The sequence below is a fragment of the Hippoglossus stenolepis genome, chromosome 2, assembly GCF_022539355.2.
Source record: "Hippoglossus stenolepis isolate QCI-W04-F060 chromosome 2, HSTE1.2, whole genome shotgun sequence".
NCBI classification, from domain to species: domain Eukaryota; kingdom Metazoa; phylum Chordata; class Actinopteri; order Pleuronectiformes; family Pleuronectidae; genus Hippoglossus; species Hippoglossus stenolepis.
The window spans coordinates 17,197,862-17,213,152 of NC_061484.1; the positions used below are offsets into that span (position 1 = coordinate 17,197,862).

General features: G+C 39.1%; 2 protein-coding genes across 2 annotated transcripts; both read right to left on the reverse strand.

Annotated features, from left to right (window-relative positions):
• Window positions 1–793: 793 nt before the first annotated feature.
• map9 (microtubule-associated protein 9) lies at window positions 794–6,656 on the reverse strand. Its single transcript, XM_035172232.2, has 13 exons — window positions 6,310–6,656; window positions 6,099–6,195; window positions 4,830–5,351; window positions 4,559–4,752; window positions 4,350–4,458; window positions 4,180–4,247; window positions 4,000–4,073; window positions 3,733–3,895; window positions 3,059–3,145; window positions 2,787–2,948; window positions 2,555–2,700; window positions 1,715–1,850; window positions 794–1,481 (listed from the first exon to the last, which is right to left on the reverse strand). The coding sequence occupies exons 1-13, from the start codon at window positions 6,379–6,381 to the stop codon at window positions 1,362–1,364; spliced, it is 1,950 nt and encodes a 649-aa protein (XP_035028123.1). The 5' UTR covers window positions 6,382–6,656; the 3' UTR covers window positions 794–1,361.
• A 907-nt stretch (window positions 6,657–7,563) lies between these two features.
• On the reverse strand, window positions 7,564–13,835 carry smim14 (small integral membrane protein 14). The gene is made up of 5 exons (XM_035174001.2): window positions 13,492–13,835; window positions 11,657–11,752; window positions 10,794–10,842; window positions 10,548–10,705; window positions 7,564–10,352 (listed from the first exon to the last, which is right to left on the reverse strand). The coding sequence occupies exons 2-5, from the start codon at window positions 11,729–11,731 to the stop codon at window positions 10,314–10,316; spliced, it is 321 nt and encodes a 106-aa protein (XP_035029892.1). The 5' UTR covers window positions 11,732–11,752; window positions 13,492–13,835; the 3' UTR covers window positions 7,564–10,313.
• Window positions 13,836–15,291: the final 1,456 nt, after the last annotated feature.

Sequence of the window (15,291 nt, forward strand, 5' to 3'; positions counted from 1 at the left end):
TTTCATAAGATGAAGTACCTGGGAGAACCCTCAACAACCTTTACACCCCTGCAGGAACCTCAGACCATCACAGTGGGTTAATGCAGGGGCCTAAAGCTTCTATGAAGTTCCCAGAAGAAACCTTGATTACCTTTAGGCCCCTGCAGGAATATCTGACCATCCCAGTTTGTTGCTGCAGGAGCCTAAAAGTTCCAGGGAGTTTCCAAAATAACCCCCAACAACCTTTACACTCCTGCAGGAACCTCAGACATATAACAAATACTCCTGCTTTGCTCTTTCAAGGAGACTTGGAACCAATTGAACTGCTCTGTCCTGAGGTGACACCTAATTAAATTGTCTGGATGGCAGAACGAGCTCTGCTATATCCCCTCCTTGTTTCATTCTTTGGGTGCAAGCTGTTGCTTTTCTCCCGCTCCTGGAATTCTGGAGGAGCCGCTAATTATTTGAGTAAGTCCTTGGAGGACAGATCTCAATTCCTTAAGTTTTTGGTTTTAGGAATCCCAGGTATTTCAAGGTTTACCCAATGCTCCCCTTTACTCCTCCTCACATAATTCTCGTGCATAAAATTGTTTTGGAGCTGCAGAAATATGTCCTGGATATTTTGTGCAATCCTTTGTCTGATTAGATGGTCTGTAAATGCAAGGTCAAAACTCAAGCTTGTAACTCTAAGCTTGAAAATTCCGAGTCACAGACAATAAATTCATGTTAATCTCTCAGACTCTATTTTTTAAATGTCTACACATTACGCATACACAATATTTCTACAGTGACTAAAACGTTTTGGAAACAAATCTCTAAGTGCACATTTTTATTCAAAAAATGTCTTGCTATTTCAGTGACACATAAAGATGACCACAAATACATCCACCCATGAAATAAGCAGTGGGTGTTGAACAGATCGGTTTCAAATGTGGTGTGATGGTTTGGAGCTTCTTGTAACTCTAAAACATAAACAAACTTTACCTGGACATCAATGGCAGTTCAACAAAGGGCATTAGCAGGTCAAGCAGTGGATGAACAATATGGTGATAACAGACCAACACAACTGCAACAATCACACACGTAAGACATTTGTGAAAAGGGTTTTGTTAATGAAAACAAAATCACATTCGCTTTTCTTAATGACCTTGTATGTGCTTTAACATTATTACATGAAATAGAATGAAAAATAAACTTTCACTAGAGCTGCTGACTAATGCACCTGAGCCCTGCAACACCTGCAAATCCTATAAAATTCAACAGCTGCCATCAGCTCTGTTTAAAAACATACTTTTGTTAAAAAATAAAGTACAAAACTAAACTAAAAATGCAACACAACATCCACAGATATTCCTCCGGAGTGTCATGTTACATTTTAATTGTTATTTTCGAAATCCTATAGTTTTATTAGGAGGGCTCCACGGTGGAGGAGGACTGTCTCGGAGAATTGCTTTTATTCGTCTTTCTTCTCTCTGTCTCTTCTGTTCTCGTTCTTTTCTTACCTGTTGGGAAAGAAAATCAGTAAAAATAAATATAAAGATTTCCCCACACTCCACCACCACAAGCAGCTCGTTGAATACTAGCAGATCAAAGAAAACAAAAAAGAAATGAAGCCTGAAGACCTCACACTGCAACATGGAGGTCATTGTTTAGTGATATCAACTGTCTCAAAAACAAAGAAGCAGCAGTACGTTGGATGCCGTTAATCCCAGGTATCCCAGGTATTTCTACTCACCAGCCAGCTTTCATACATCTCCAGAGCCATTTTATCCCTCTCTTCTTTCATGTATCGTTCCTCCTCTGCTTTGTCTTTAACTTCTTTTCGCTCCATGGAGACTTTTTCGTGAATAACATCTTTCTTCTTATCAGACCTTCATCATTTCAAGAAAAATTTAACAATAACAACAGTTCAAGAGGAAGCTTATTTCAGTGTTCATGTTTTCATTACATATTGATGGATAACACACGGCTAAACATCGAGCTTTGGCTGCCACCTAGTGGTAAATGATTTCCACATCCACATAGATTAAAATGGACAAAGGGTTGTTCTGTGTATGAAGCTTTTTGACACAACCTCTATTTTGGGAATGTGACAATATTTACTTACAGAGCCCAATTAAAATGATTCAAATCAAGAATAATTAAGTGAAGTAATGGATTTGGTTTTAAATAAGATTGAACAACACACTAGACAAAAGACACAACACTTTCTATCAATAGAGGTCAAGTATTAGGGCCGATTTATATGTTTTTTATTTATATCATGTCACAAGAATAATGTCGTGATGGAGAAAAATGTCATAATATTACACGACTTAAGTCCTAATTTAATGAGAAAAAAGTCATACTATTACTTTTTTTAGGAAATAAGCAGCAAGGAGAACCTGTGCTCGATAGAGTTCCCGTCCTTAAACTATGACTTTATTTTCATATTATTACGACTTTATTCTTGAAATATCCCATTTTTTCCCCTTTAAGTGGCCCTAATAATCTGATTATAAAACGACTATTTCATCACTTCATAAAAAAGAAAAATAAATAAATAACAAATGACGGGTCAACAATTCACACTCACCACCTAGAAAAAGCAGAAGTACTCTCTCTCTTTCTTTCCTCCTCCTTTGTTTGCTTTTTTAGCTGAAGTTTATCTTCAGCTTCTTTCTGTTTTCTGTACTTCTTGTCAAGCAGATGATCTTGCTCCTGTTTCCATTTTTCAAACACCTGCAGTGATTATTAGATAAACAATTAATATTCCCAATGTTTTTTATATCTTTCAGAAAAATACACACAACATATCAGTGACATACCTGCTTAGCAGACTGCTTCTTTTCTTCTGTCTCTTCACCCGCTCTCTGCTCTTTTCTCATCTTATCTTGCTTTTCTTTGGCTTTTGCTTTAAGACTCTCTGCTTTCCCTTCCTTCCAAGCCTCATATGATGCAACAGCATCGCCCTTTTTTGCTTCTTCTTCCTATTTATTTTTAAGAAAGATGATGAGGAGTATGCATTTATTAGTGTTTATTAACAAGCATGTACTTCTTTTAATCTTTAGAGATGGTATGTTGCACTGTGATGGTTCACCTTTTTCTTTTGTTCTTGGAGGAGTTGCTCTTTCTTCTTTAGTTGCGCGTTCCCTAGTGACTTTTCCTTTTTCTTTTTAAGCCATTCCTGGTAAGAGTGGAGAGGGATTTTACCTTCGATGTCCTCTATTGACATAAATAACCAGTGTATAAAACACACATCAACACAACTGTAGCTGCTTTCAGACACGCACTGAAGTCCAGACATTTTCCTGAAATGTTCCAAAAGGGCTGTATGTGACAACGCATATGGCCAAACCAGTTGCTGCATACATTTTCTAGATCTTTGCCTGCCAGCTCCCTGGTAAAATGTCAGAGTGAGCCCATATGAGAATACAGCAGGAAAAATTCTGGAAAATTCACAGCAAGTGGGCGAGTTGATGACGTTTCTGAACCGCAACAGACACAAAACTGGAAGAATACAAATATCGATGATAAGATGAAAAGAGCTGCCATACAAGTGATGGCTGATTTCTGCTTTCCTGGACTTGCAACACTTTAAAATGTTCACTTTTCAATCTTCTAGTTTTTATACAAAGGGAAAAGTGCATTATTTTGAAGCCATGTTTATTTTTCAGAAAACATTCCTCTGTACCACATACTTAAGAATAATATAATAAAACCTTAAATCCAACATATTACTAGTAATACTAATGAGTTCATTATGACACTGACCTGGTAAACGGCTGCTCTGAGTGAATCTGCTGTTTCTGGAGGAGACTCGTGTAGCGACACTTTGCGGTCCAGAACTTTGAGAGATCCCAAATACTTTGATTCCACTTTTCTGGAGCAGGCACTCTGACACCTCTGAGTGATCTTTGAGTTTGAACTTGACGTCCTAGTTTAAATTAAAAAAGGAAAAAAGTGTTGGTTATGTTATTATCCTGTTTTATCCATGAAGATGTGTGTCTTGATTGTTATAGCTTGGAGAGAATGAGCTACCTGGTGTCAAATAACTTTTCCTGAGTGTGAGAGAGTTGAGCTACAGAATGATTGGAGTGATCTCCCAAATCCTCCTGAAACAAAACACACAGATGTAACGAAACTAAAAATAATAAAAATAAGAGGCAGTGTATGTCTGATATGATGCTAACGCAAAGGGCACCATGTAGAACGTCTTACATGAAATTCTTCGAAAGATGTGGAGCACTTTCCATCCCGATCCTTGCTGTCGTCAGAAATAAAATCACCTGAAACAGATATTAAATATCAAAGAGAATCAATGAGTTAAAAAACAAAACAATAATGGAATAATAAGGTTATTGTGTTGAACATGCTCTGTTCATCCATACCTCTGGATTCAGAATCAGTAGTGGACTTGGTAAGGAGCTGTGACTGCTCACTCTTACTCGAAGACGATTTGCTGAGGCTATGTGAAAATGTGCGATCATCTTCTGTCCACTACGATGACACAAGACAACAAACAAGCTTCTATGAGAGAACCATCATTTTTACCCTGAAACCTAAGATGCTTTTTAAAAAATCAGGCAATGAGACCCACATGTGGACTACAGCTCCTCACTGCAGTGTTGCTGGACGCGCCAGAGGAGAGGGGGATGGATGCAGAGGACGTCTGGGGCCTGCTCAGATCCTGAGATTCACTTTCCTCCGGCGTCTTCTCTACAGCGTGAGAGAGTAACCCCAGGGTCCGTTGTCTTGGTTTGGGTTTGGGTGGCTCCCTCTCGGTAGGAATATCTGAATAATGGGGAAATATACGTTTAAAATCTGCACTGATGGTTACATGCATGGCTTGTAAAACGGTGTAAACAGACCTGCTGAAGGCACGTGTTTAATGTCAGGTCCTGACAAATCTGGAGTCTGGGATGTTTCTTCCAGAAAAGTGTTGCTCTTCTCCTCAGGACCTGGAGTTTCCGTCACACTGCCGTCGGGTGGTAAAGGCAGAGGCATGTCCAGAAGATCATCTGAGGTTTGGTATGAGAGAGATCTACTCAAGCTCCCTCTTGGGGTTTGGGGATCGACAGGCTCCACAACACTGTTTTTACTCTGTGTGTCATATTTGCTGCCACTTGTGGAGTGTTGTGAGGAAATCGAGTTATTGTGATTGTAATGTCCAACGACAGAGGAGTCCGGTTGCTCGTTTTCACGTGACTCTGACGCGTCCTCCGAGGAAAAGCTGATTCTCTTGCTCTTCAGGAATGAAACTCTCTTCGTTTTCCCATGTTTGTCTTTATCGTCGGAAAGGTCAAAGGTGTTGTGTGTGTTCGCTTTAGATTTCCCGGCCTTAAATGCATCCGCCTTCTTTTTTCTTGATTTGAGGAGTTGATTAAAAAAATCTGTGAAAAATAGAAATTTAGTGCATTGCAGAACAGATGAACAGAGCTGCAACTGAGAGTCAATTCATTGGTGAGCTGATCAACAAAATTGATTGGCTTCTCTTTCTATTTTCTCTTCTCTTACAGCTTCTCAAATGTGCGGATTTGATGCTTTCGTTGTTATGCACGTTAGTAACTAAACTTGGCTCATGGATCATAGGTAGTGGATTGTGGTGGCATCTAATTGTTTACAACTAGATTGCATACGCCTGCCCACATACAGTATACTACCATTATTGGCAATACCTCAATCATTAGAATTGTCATTACTGCTGCTCCCTTCATCTCTGTCAGACCTTTTATTTTGTATAAAGACTTTAAACAATGATACACCTCTCCATTCATGTGAGACACTGTTTTTTCTCATGAATGTTGTAAATATTGTTATTTGTTGATGTGCGGCTCACTCCGAGGTTTCTATGTTTTTTAAATAGTTTTTCCTCACACCGGTTGAGGGTCAAGGGCAGAGAATGTTGCACCTTGTTAAGCCGTATGAGACAAATTGTGATTTGTGAATGTTGGCTATACAAATAAAATGTGATTGATTAACTTTTCCACAGTATCATATAAACCCCCGAGGGTAAGAACAAAGAAAGATGAATGACTAATGAAACACCCTCAGTTTCATTAGTCATACTCAAACAGAATGTAAACAAAGGCACTAAAAAGAGCTCCATTCATAAATATATTGATGCTGTGTCATCTTACCATCTTCATCCTCATCCTCATCGAAGTCATCGGGGTAGGAGAAGTGACCTGTTGTTGTTTTGTTGGCTCTGGCAGAGACAGCAGCCTGAAGTTCATCCTTTAAACGAAATCATTTCAGGCAGATATGAGAAACCTCCACATGGCTGTAGCTGGTCCTGTCTCTCCGGATGTTCTCTGTTTGAGTACAGACAACGGGGTTTGTTCGTTTTACCTGAAATGTTGTTCTTCTCGACGTTTTCGGGCTTTTCGAGTAAGCCAGTGTCCTGACCTCTTGGTTTGTCATCCTGGAAACTTCACCCACTCTCCTCTTGTTTACTCACTTTAGCGTTAGCGTTAGCATTAGCTGCCGTTCGCCAATTCCATGGTAACAAGTAGATAGTAACTATAAGCGTCTCCTGCTGCCGTCATGTCCAACTATGTCTTTCACCGACCGTCACATCTGATTGTTGTGGGGTCCACGACGCAAAATCCAGCTTTAGAAGCGGTATTACCCAAAGACACGTTGACCTAGCCTAGCAAGTTAACGGACTTGTTGATGGTAACCCAGGGAAACCCGCTCTAGCTCTGCGCATGCGCAAATTAAAGTCAGGTATTTAAAATATATATGTACATATAAAATGATTAGCATAAAAATACATTCAAAGTATCAAAAGTAAAATTATTTATATATTACATCCGTTTATTTCATACACTGATTACAAGCCTCTGAATCTTCCTCTTTGGAGCAACACATTCTTATCTTCCTCATTTTATCATCATCATCGGTCTGTTGATTCTATTTTGTTGATTTTATTTCATATTTAAACAGGAACTTGAGTTATTTAATAAATGCAGTTGTGCAAAAAGTACAATATATAGCCTACCTCTAGAATAAGAAGTAGAAGTGAACATTTTACTCAAACTGAGTATTTGATAAATTATAGCCTACTTGGTTATTTTACATGACAGCCCAAGATAAGTGAGAGTGTAATGTAAGAGAGTGAACTGAGTAAAAATACCATCACAATTGTACATTTACACACCAGTATTATACTCATGTTTTCAGGTCCTCTACTTAAAAAACATCAGGATTTTTTTGTTCTAATTCTTTGTTCTATTCTGCAATAGAAACTTTACTAAAAGTATGGACCTATCAGCTGTGATGAGCAAAATCAAAAGTTTAACATGATGCACTACATTAGTGGATTGCTATTACTAATGCATTAGGCATTATGCTCCTTTTTGTGGCTGAGTAATAGGTGGTTAAATGTGCAACAGGTTTTATGTGTCAAAGCTTAAAATGTTCAAATGTACTTAAGTAGACTAACAAGAGTAACTATTCTTAGTTACATTTCACCACTTCTCGTACTCTTCACTCTATGGTGTAATGCTTTAATAAAACAATTGCAGAGAATAATATTTTTCACTAACATTGTGTATATCTGCTTTAATGGACTCAGGGATCCAAAAACAAAAACACAGAAAGTCAGACTGATTTTTCATTTTATTTTTTTGTTTTGTTATAGGAAAAGTGCATAGTTGAAGCCCTTTTACTCTTCAAGGTTAACAGTGTAAATCAAGATCTCCTCTGATACCAGATCGTCCAGGTGTTCATCTCAACCATTTACTTCCCCATGGGCTTCCCCTTTCTGTATTTATGACTACTTGTGGTTTGTCCAAGATGTTCCCTCTATCTCCTCCCTGTCATATCTGAGTCTAGAAAGAAAGCCCAAAAGTCTAGAAATATGTATCAAAAAACAAAAGAAATTGATTTGAAAATGAAAAGTAGCCAGCCACTGAAGAAAGTTGGGATCCCACAGTTGTTCCAGTTCATGGCCAGATTCAAAAGAGACTAATTTCTGATATCATATGATGGAGAGTAAGACCGAGATACACAATATCAACAATGTTCCCGTGACTGGGGCATAACAGACCTTCACATAATACAGGCAGTGAGAAAAAAAACTGAAAATCTGTTTTAAGATTGTTTCAAAGCCCCAAACTTTGAGGCTTCAGTTTGTGTTGCTGTTGCACTGTTATACACATCCACCCACATTTACATACACATGTATGAGTGTGTTGGTGCATTAAGGGGTTTCTATTATTCTGTTCACTTCACCTTTGACTGAAACACCTCCATTAAAGTAATTTAGATGTAAAATCAATAACTAATTTAGCAGAGCAGCTTTAGAACAAGATTTACAGATGTAAGAAAAATAGCCCTGTAACATAAACCATGCTAAAAACCAGAAAAGGTCACAGAAAATCTAACTGCAGATGATTTCATTGTCCCCGACATAAATCTAAAATAAATCTGACCTAAAATATTATTGTCCTGTCACAAAAAGCTGTTCTCTAAGATGAGCACGACATGACATTGGCACAGTTTGATATTGCACCTTTTCACTGGTTTGACATATATTTATGATACAGAAGCTGTGAAGTATAAACTACAGATTGCTCCCAGTAATCACTCACTGCTAAGAAGAAGAACAGGCCCTCGTCCCAACACGGACAACATGTTTGTTTAGACAACCTCATCTTTCAATACACCTTCAAAATCAAGATACCGCAGCAAAAGTGCTAATAAAAGTGATTCTTGACGGCTAATACTAATACGTCAGTATACAATAATCATTTTCTTCATTTATCAACAAAATTATTCTAGTACACAGATCATCTTCATGATTAAAACTGATTTTGCTTGTGCTGATTTTTGTGTTACAATTACCAGACCTATTAAACCCTGTTTGCCTGAAAATGAGTGTGAAAGGGAAGTGCGTACTTAAAGTGGCTGTAGTGTTTCTATGATAAAAATGTATCAAATGGAAACGTGAAGACTATGAGGGGTTTGTTGTAGTGACGAATATACACAGAATTATCCCCCGAATCTACAGCTCCCTTTGAATTTAAAGAGTTTAACTTTTTAGCTGTTTGGTTGAAAACTTTACTGTTTTGGTTCACTCTGATCGCTCTCATAGCGTTTTCACCTGCAGCAGTCTGCTATTTTCAGAGAAAAAGCACATAAATCCCACCCTGCACTACCTGCTCGGCACATAATGGCAGACTGACACAGATGGAGGATAGGTGGTGAACACAGAGGATCATTTACCAGCTGAAGAGAAAGATATTTCCCCCAAGAGGTGGTAGAGACCAAAATCAGAGCTTAAAGAAGAGTGGATATTGGAATTTGTAGCAAACATGACTTAAAATGAAATTCAGTGTTGCTCTGCTGGATTTGTAAAGACATAACATTAATAGGTGATGACACTGATTGTTTAACATCAGTTTATGGGACAGACTCTATTGGAAATAGTTAATAGTATGTAAGCAATCTGACTATTTGCTGGCACAGGTGATCTTGTAAACTGGATGTAAACACAAAAGAACGTGTTGCATTAAAATCAATATGTAATGTTATTTTAAAACTACATCCTGACCAAGAGTTACTTGTTGTGCTGGTTTGAATGTGCTGTGAAATGTGATATGACATCATTACTGGCACTGTGCAGAGACTTTCAAGTGGAATTAGAGGAATGTTTCAGAGAATGTAAAGGACCCGTGACCCTTCATAACTCAGCTAAACATCAATTTAACCGACCACCAAAAATACACTGCTACCTCCCTCTTCAACCCCAACCCGTGGGACACATTCCTCCATCTCACATCTCAGTTTTTTGAGGATCAGTCTGAGATCAGGGATTGACACAGAAGTCCACCACACCTCCTGATTAAAGATATATTGAGGTACAATGTAGAACCCAACTGATTCATAAACATGCTGATATTGTTGACCAATATTATCAGTTTAATCTGGCTAATAACAGGTACGTTATATTGACATATGTCAGAAGATATGCAAAACTAACTTTCTTTCAATTTAAGTTTTTTTTAATGAGATTATATATTTTTGGTTATTATGAAAGTTTCTATGACGTTTTAAAAAAAAGACCAAAGCTGAAACATAACTGTCACAATCGTTCATATTGTGTTATTGAGTAAGAATTGAATATTGATCATTATATCATCAAATGCTTTATCAACCCAGTATCAGTCGGGATCTACTAACAAGAATCAAAGACAGATTTACCCAACAACGCTGAGCAGTTAGAAAAAAAGGCTAAAGATATCTGTATGAAGGGACAGGGAGATGGCGCTGTCTTGGTCACAGTTAGTAGATAACTGTGCACTTCCAGTCAGAGCAGGTGGAGGAGTCATGGTTGTCTGGCTCCACTGCTAGTCAATGGGAGGTGCTGGGGGCTCCCTTCCATCTCTCTGTACCAAAGTCAAACAGATGTTAATTGTGTCTAATAAAAACAAGTGAGCAGCTTTGATGGTATGAATCAAATTATTTTAAATATATATATGCAGAGTCTGAGACATTGATCAAATACTGGACGCAACTTCTAAACATATCAACAATACAAGTATACACATAGATGATATAAAAAGAGTGTGATCAGTACTGACATTGTGGGGTCCAGTGGGTTTGCCTGTGGAACGTGGTCCCCTAAGACTAGATGGACGCAGCAGGAACAGGACCAGAGCCACGACCACCCATCCCATCAGGACCATGGGGAGGATCAGGTCACCTCCTCCTCCTCCGAGCGGCCCACTGGGACTTGGCACTGAACACAAACACACCTTCATATGTCACACATGTCACCTACACTAATATTTCTAGCGTGCACTACATGAGGAGGTGGTCATACGTACATTCCTGAGGACATTCAGTGTCTGTGCAGTACGACTGAGATTGCCTCAGCTGAAATTACAGAAGGAACAAAGTATATGACAGCAGATCAGCCGGAAAAAGAACATTAACTTTTAAACTATATGACTTTAGTGGCTGCACTATTTACTCTGGTTTGCACTGCCCTCATCTGGAGAGATATCTCACAGATGGCCTGATCGTAAACACACAGCTAATAAAACTTTGTGACATAAACCTAAAGAGTTTATTACATGAGACTCACGTGATCCACTCAGAGCTTACTTTTACAGCACTCGTTCACATGTGGATGGTGCAAAACCAGGTCTGCCACGTACCTACAAAATACTGGGAGCTGTGGTGCAAAGTTATTTGGTTAATTATTTGGACAACACCCTTTGCAAGTTACACCTGTCCACAAAGAGCCAATGAGGTCACCTGGAAACTGACACAACATGACTGCAAGCTGTAATCTTCAATACACCTAGAATCTCGTTTTTTAGATTAACATCTTTTACAACACACCTTCTATTAAAAGGATCCAGAGAACAATTCAAGCCAAACAAAGACAAGTGCAACAGAGCGAAAGAGCTGATAGGTTCTCAAGACAAACACTGAGCAGGAACCAGGATATGCCGGCTCAGTGTCACTCGGCAGGTTTTCACTTCCCTCTCCCCTGCTTCTCTACAGTCTTCTGCTTTACTTCCTCACTGTTAATCTCTGTTCTCCCCTCTCTTGACTTCAGCAGGACTTATTTTCACTGCACCCTGCATATTTGAAATACGTTGACATGTCTGTGCACCTCAACTCTGTTACAAGAGTCACTTAGATTTGCAGTGAAAGTATCTGCATATCTTCCATTACTTACCAGATTGATGAGACGTCTCATAGCGTACTCCTGTGTGCAGATGCACTCACATGGGTCAAAGTCGCCCTCTGCCATGTCTCACCAGACGGCGTCCACCTTGGAACAAAGGTGCTGTATTAAACTAGGACGAACGTGAACAATTGAGAGAAAGCTAACGCTGACGCTGTGCTGTGCTCTGTTGTCGTCTCACAGATGAGGGGGAGGAGACTGCTCAGTTATGACAGGCTGCAGACTCTGTGACTGTACCCCTGTGTATTTCTGTGTGTAATCCTGTTTGTTTTATTTGAACACGACATTGATTTTTTTCCAGCTGTTGCAGGGCATGTTGAGCTGAACCATAAGTCTAACCGTGCCAGTCAACACTACATGTTGTCTCAGTTTTTCACAATCAAATGGAATAAATACATAAATAACTTGTTTAGGTTTGTCCTGGTTAATACATCCAGATACCTTCTTTCTGTCCTTCAATTTTCTTGACATCCTCTCAACTGATTAACTTCCAACATGGTGGGTGTCTTTCTGAGGACCCCAGGAAGTGCAGTGTCGTGTTCTGGATAAGCAGCTCCCCTTAATATAAACGACCCCCTGGTTGATTTTTCATTTGCTGTATGACACTAGTACCATCATCAGTGACTCTGATGATGGAGAGATGTCACAGTGACATGTACCAATGAGCACACCGATCTAGACCAGTATCACCTAATATATCAATCTGCTCTGGTCATATTTCTGTCTAGCTTGACTATAAGAAAATTAAGCATACATTTGACATTTTTAATCAACATATAAAGGCTGCAAATTGCTACTGTATATCTCTGAGGTTAGTGGCCGTACAGATATGATCACTCTGCTCGTCCTCAACATTCCAGACACAATCTCTCGCAGCTATTTACAACCTCCGCCAAGGAGTTTGTTTTTGTTGCCGGCTTGTCTGTTAGTCAGCAGGATTAAGCACAGCCTACTGGACAGATTACCACAGAACTTGGTGTATGGACGTGGTATGGGTCAGGAAAGAGACCATTACATTTTGGTGCAGATCTGGATCAGACGGCAGAACCAGAGATTATTTTTTTCACTTTCTTGCCCAGTAAAATGGGGCGAGACAGAGCGTTTTCTGACGATTACACAAATTTTGCAGGAAATAAGGAAGGGATCTAGATGAAAAAAACACATTTAGGGGACTGATGTGTCCAATTTGATGCAGTTTGATTGAATTTAAGGTGACTTTGGCCAGGGTGGAGGCGCTTTTCTGAATGCTATTCTAGTTTCTTATGTATATTTTTACGGTTGGTGTTTGCACAATTAAATACTGATCACTCTGCTTGCCATATAATGTGGACATTGTCTTCATAGCTATAGTAAATATACTAAAAAGGGGACAAAAAGTCATGTCTATTAAAATAAACAACAGGTTTCCTTTTGAAAGAAAATCCCATATTATATTGATTAAATTATATAACTAATGTGTGCAAACTAAACCCATTCAGTGCAGAAAACGTTCATTTTACACACATTCTGCCTCAGTAATACAGTTACAGTCGTGTATATGAAAACATGCACGTTATATTTTCCATGAGTGACCCGCCTGCATATTTCCACAGTGACGAACAAACCCACACGAACGCGTCCCTGCAGGAATCAAACCCGTGCAGCCGTACAACGTGTGTCACATCCACATCTGTACTGATGTGGACAGAAACCAGCCGAGCTCAGACTAGCTTCGTGCTAACCTAGCCCGTGCAGCCAGAGGAAATCACAGCCATGTCTTCTTTGTGATGGACATATGACCGGAGACAGACGCGACAGCGAGCGGCACCGGAACGCAGATCACTTACTGGATGTTCGCGAATGTCCCGGAGACGTTGCCCGTGTTTGTCGGAGCCGGTGATGAAGAGGAGGAGCAGCTGGTGCTTCGCTGTCTCCGTTACACCGCAGACATGTCAACTGACCGTGTGTGTGTGTGTGTGTGTTTTGTTTCATACACGTGAAGCAGCCCAGCTATTCTTCACGACGGACATCCGGGACATTCCTGTGAAAAGGGGCGGGTTGGATGTGTCCTATTGGGCCACGCGTTTGACGAGCGGGCCTTCAGCCAATCGCAGCGAGGCACGATTGTATCGTCTGCCTAGTAAACAAACAATCCAGCCGCCTGACGTCACACACAGGGGCAGATGGAGACTCCCAACATCTGGACAGCTGTTTAAACTGAGCAACTAGAGGTACTTGTACTTTGCTTGGGTACTAAATGCTACAAGTCATTGGGTTTGTAGATTTAATTGTAAAATGACATGAATAAAGGATGTGGGGTGTCTCCATTTGTAACGAGCCAGTGGTAAAAGACTTGGGTTCTGCAACATTCTATAAAGTATGTTGTTGTTTACCAACATTTGTAGCTGAATAATGACTGAACAGAAACAGGCCGACATTCTATTATAAAAACATGTTATTTAAACAGGGCATGCTGATGCAAACGTCTTTATTCAAACACCAAACTTTGCTTTATTCTTATAATAAACGCAGCTCTTACCTTATATGCTCTCTTCTCTTGTGTGCTCGCTACATTTTTTACAATTGTAAGTTGTGAACTCATCACAGTTGTATATGTTTAAGTTAATAAACCGTTATACATGACACGGAAAGTGTTAAACTGGAGGAGGAATTTCCACAATCTGGCAATCCAGAAATATTTTTTATTATTGGTTTATAAATGATATAAGAGACATTTTATATTAAGGTGAATAAGTATTACAGAAGTAAATCTTATAAACTGTTTATAAATGGGGCCTTATCAGAGTGGCACCAATCTGTCATCTTACTTTGTGCACATTTATTGTGCTCAATAATTCTAATTTACAATAAAATTAATCAAATGTCCACAACACATTACAGTTAGATTTTAAATCCTGACCCTTAACAGTGGATGGATATTGGATCTGTTTCTCTTTTGCACAGCAATATGTTCCCTCGACTACATTTATCTGACAGTAACCTTTCAGATTAATTTTTTTGCATGTTTGAAATAAGTGGTTTTGAATGTTTTGGCTGCAACCTCTTACAAAGAACAATGTTTCACTGTATCATTCAAATAATAAAGTTGCACCATGCATACTTCAAAATGTACAACACCACAGTACATAGTTGTTCCTCTAAATCCAAATACTTGTCAGCCAGTGAAGGGAGAAGCTGAAGGTCTCTGTTTGCTACTTTTATTCAGCCTCTTAAAAAGCCACTTAAGATAAAAGTCACTACAATGTCAGTCGATGGTAAAGAAACGAAAGCAGCTGCCCTGTCAAACTGAAAGAACGGTTTGTGAAAGCTTTAGTGTGTAAGCAGTGAAAATCCGTTGAACCTGTCTGTACTAAAGAGTTTATAATATATATATTTAATGAATGTGTTACTGTTAATAAACAATTCACCATTTCTTTATAGATCAGTTGTAAGCCCTTGATAAGAACAAGTTTACTTCCCCATGAATTCCCCAACAATTCTCATTAAGTTTACGGTAAATGATGATGTAACAGCTAGTTTCATCACATCACGAGAAGTTTCTAGTCTGCTGTTTGAACAGCAAGTCAATATATGTTTAGGTCATAACATGACTGTGTTTTTCTTAAACAATAATCCCGTTATTAATG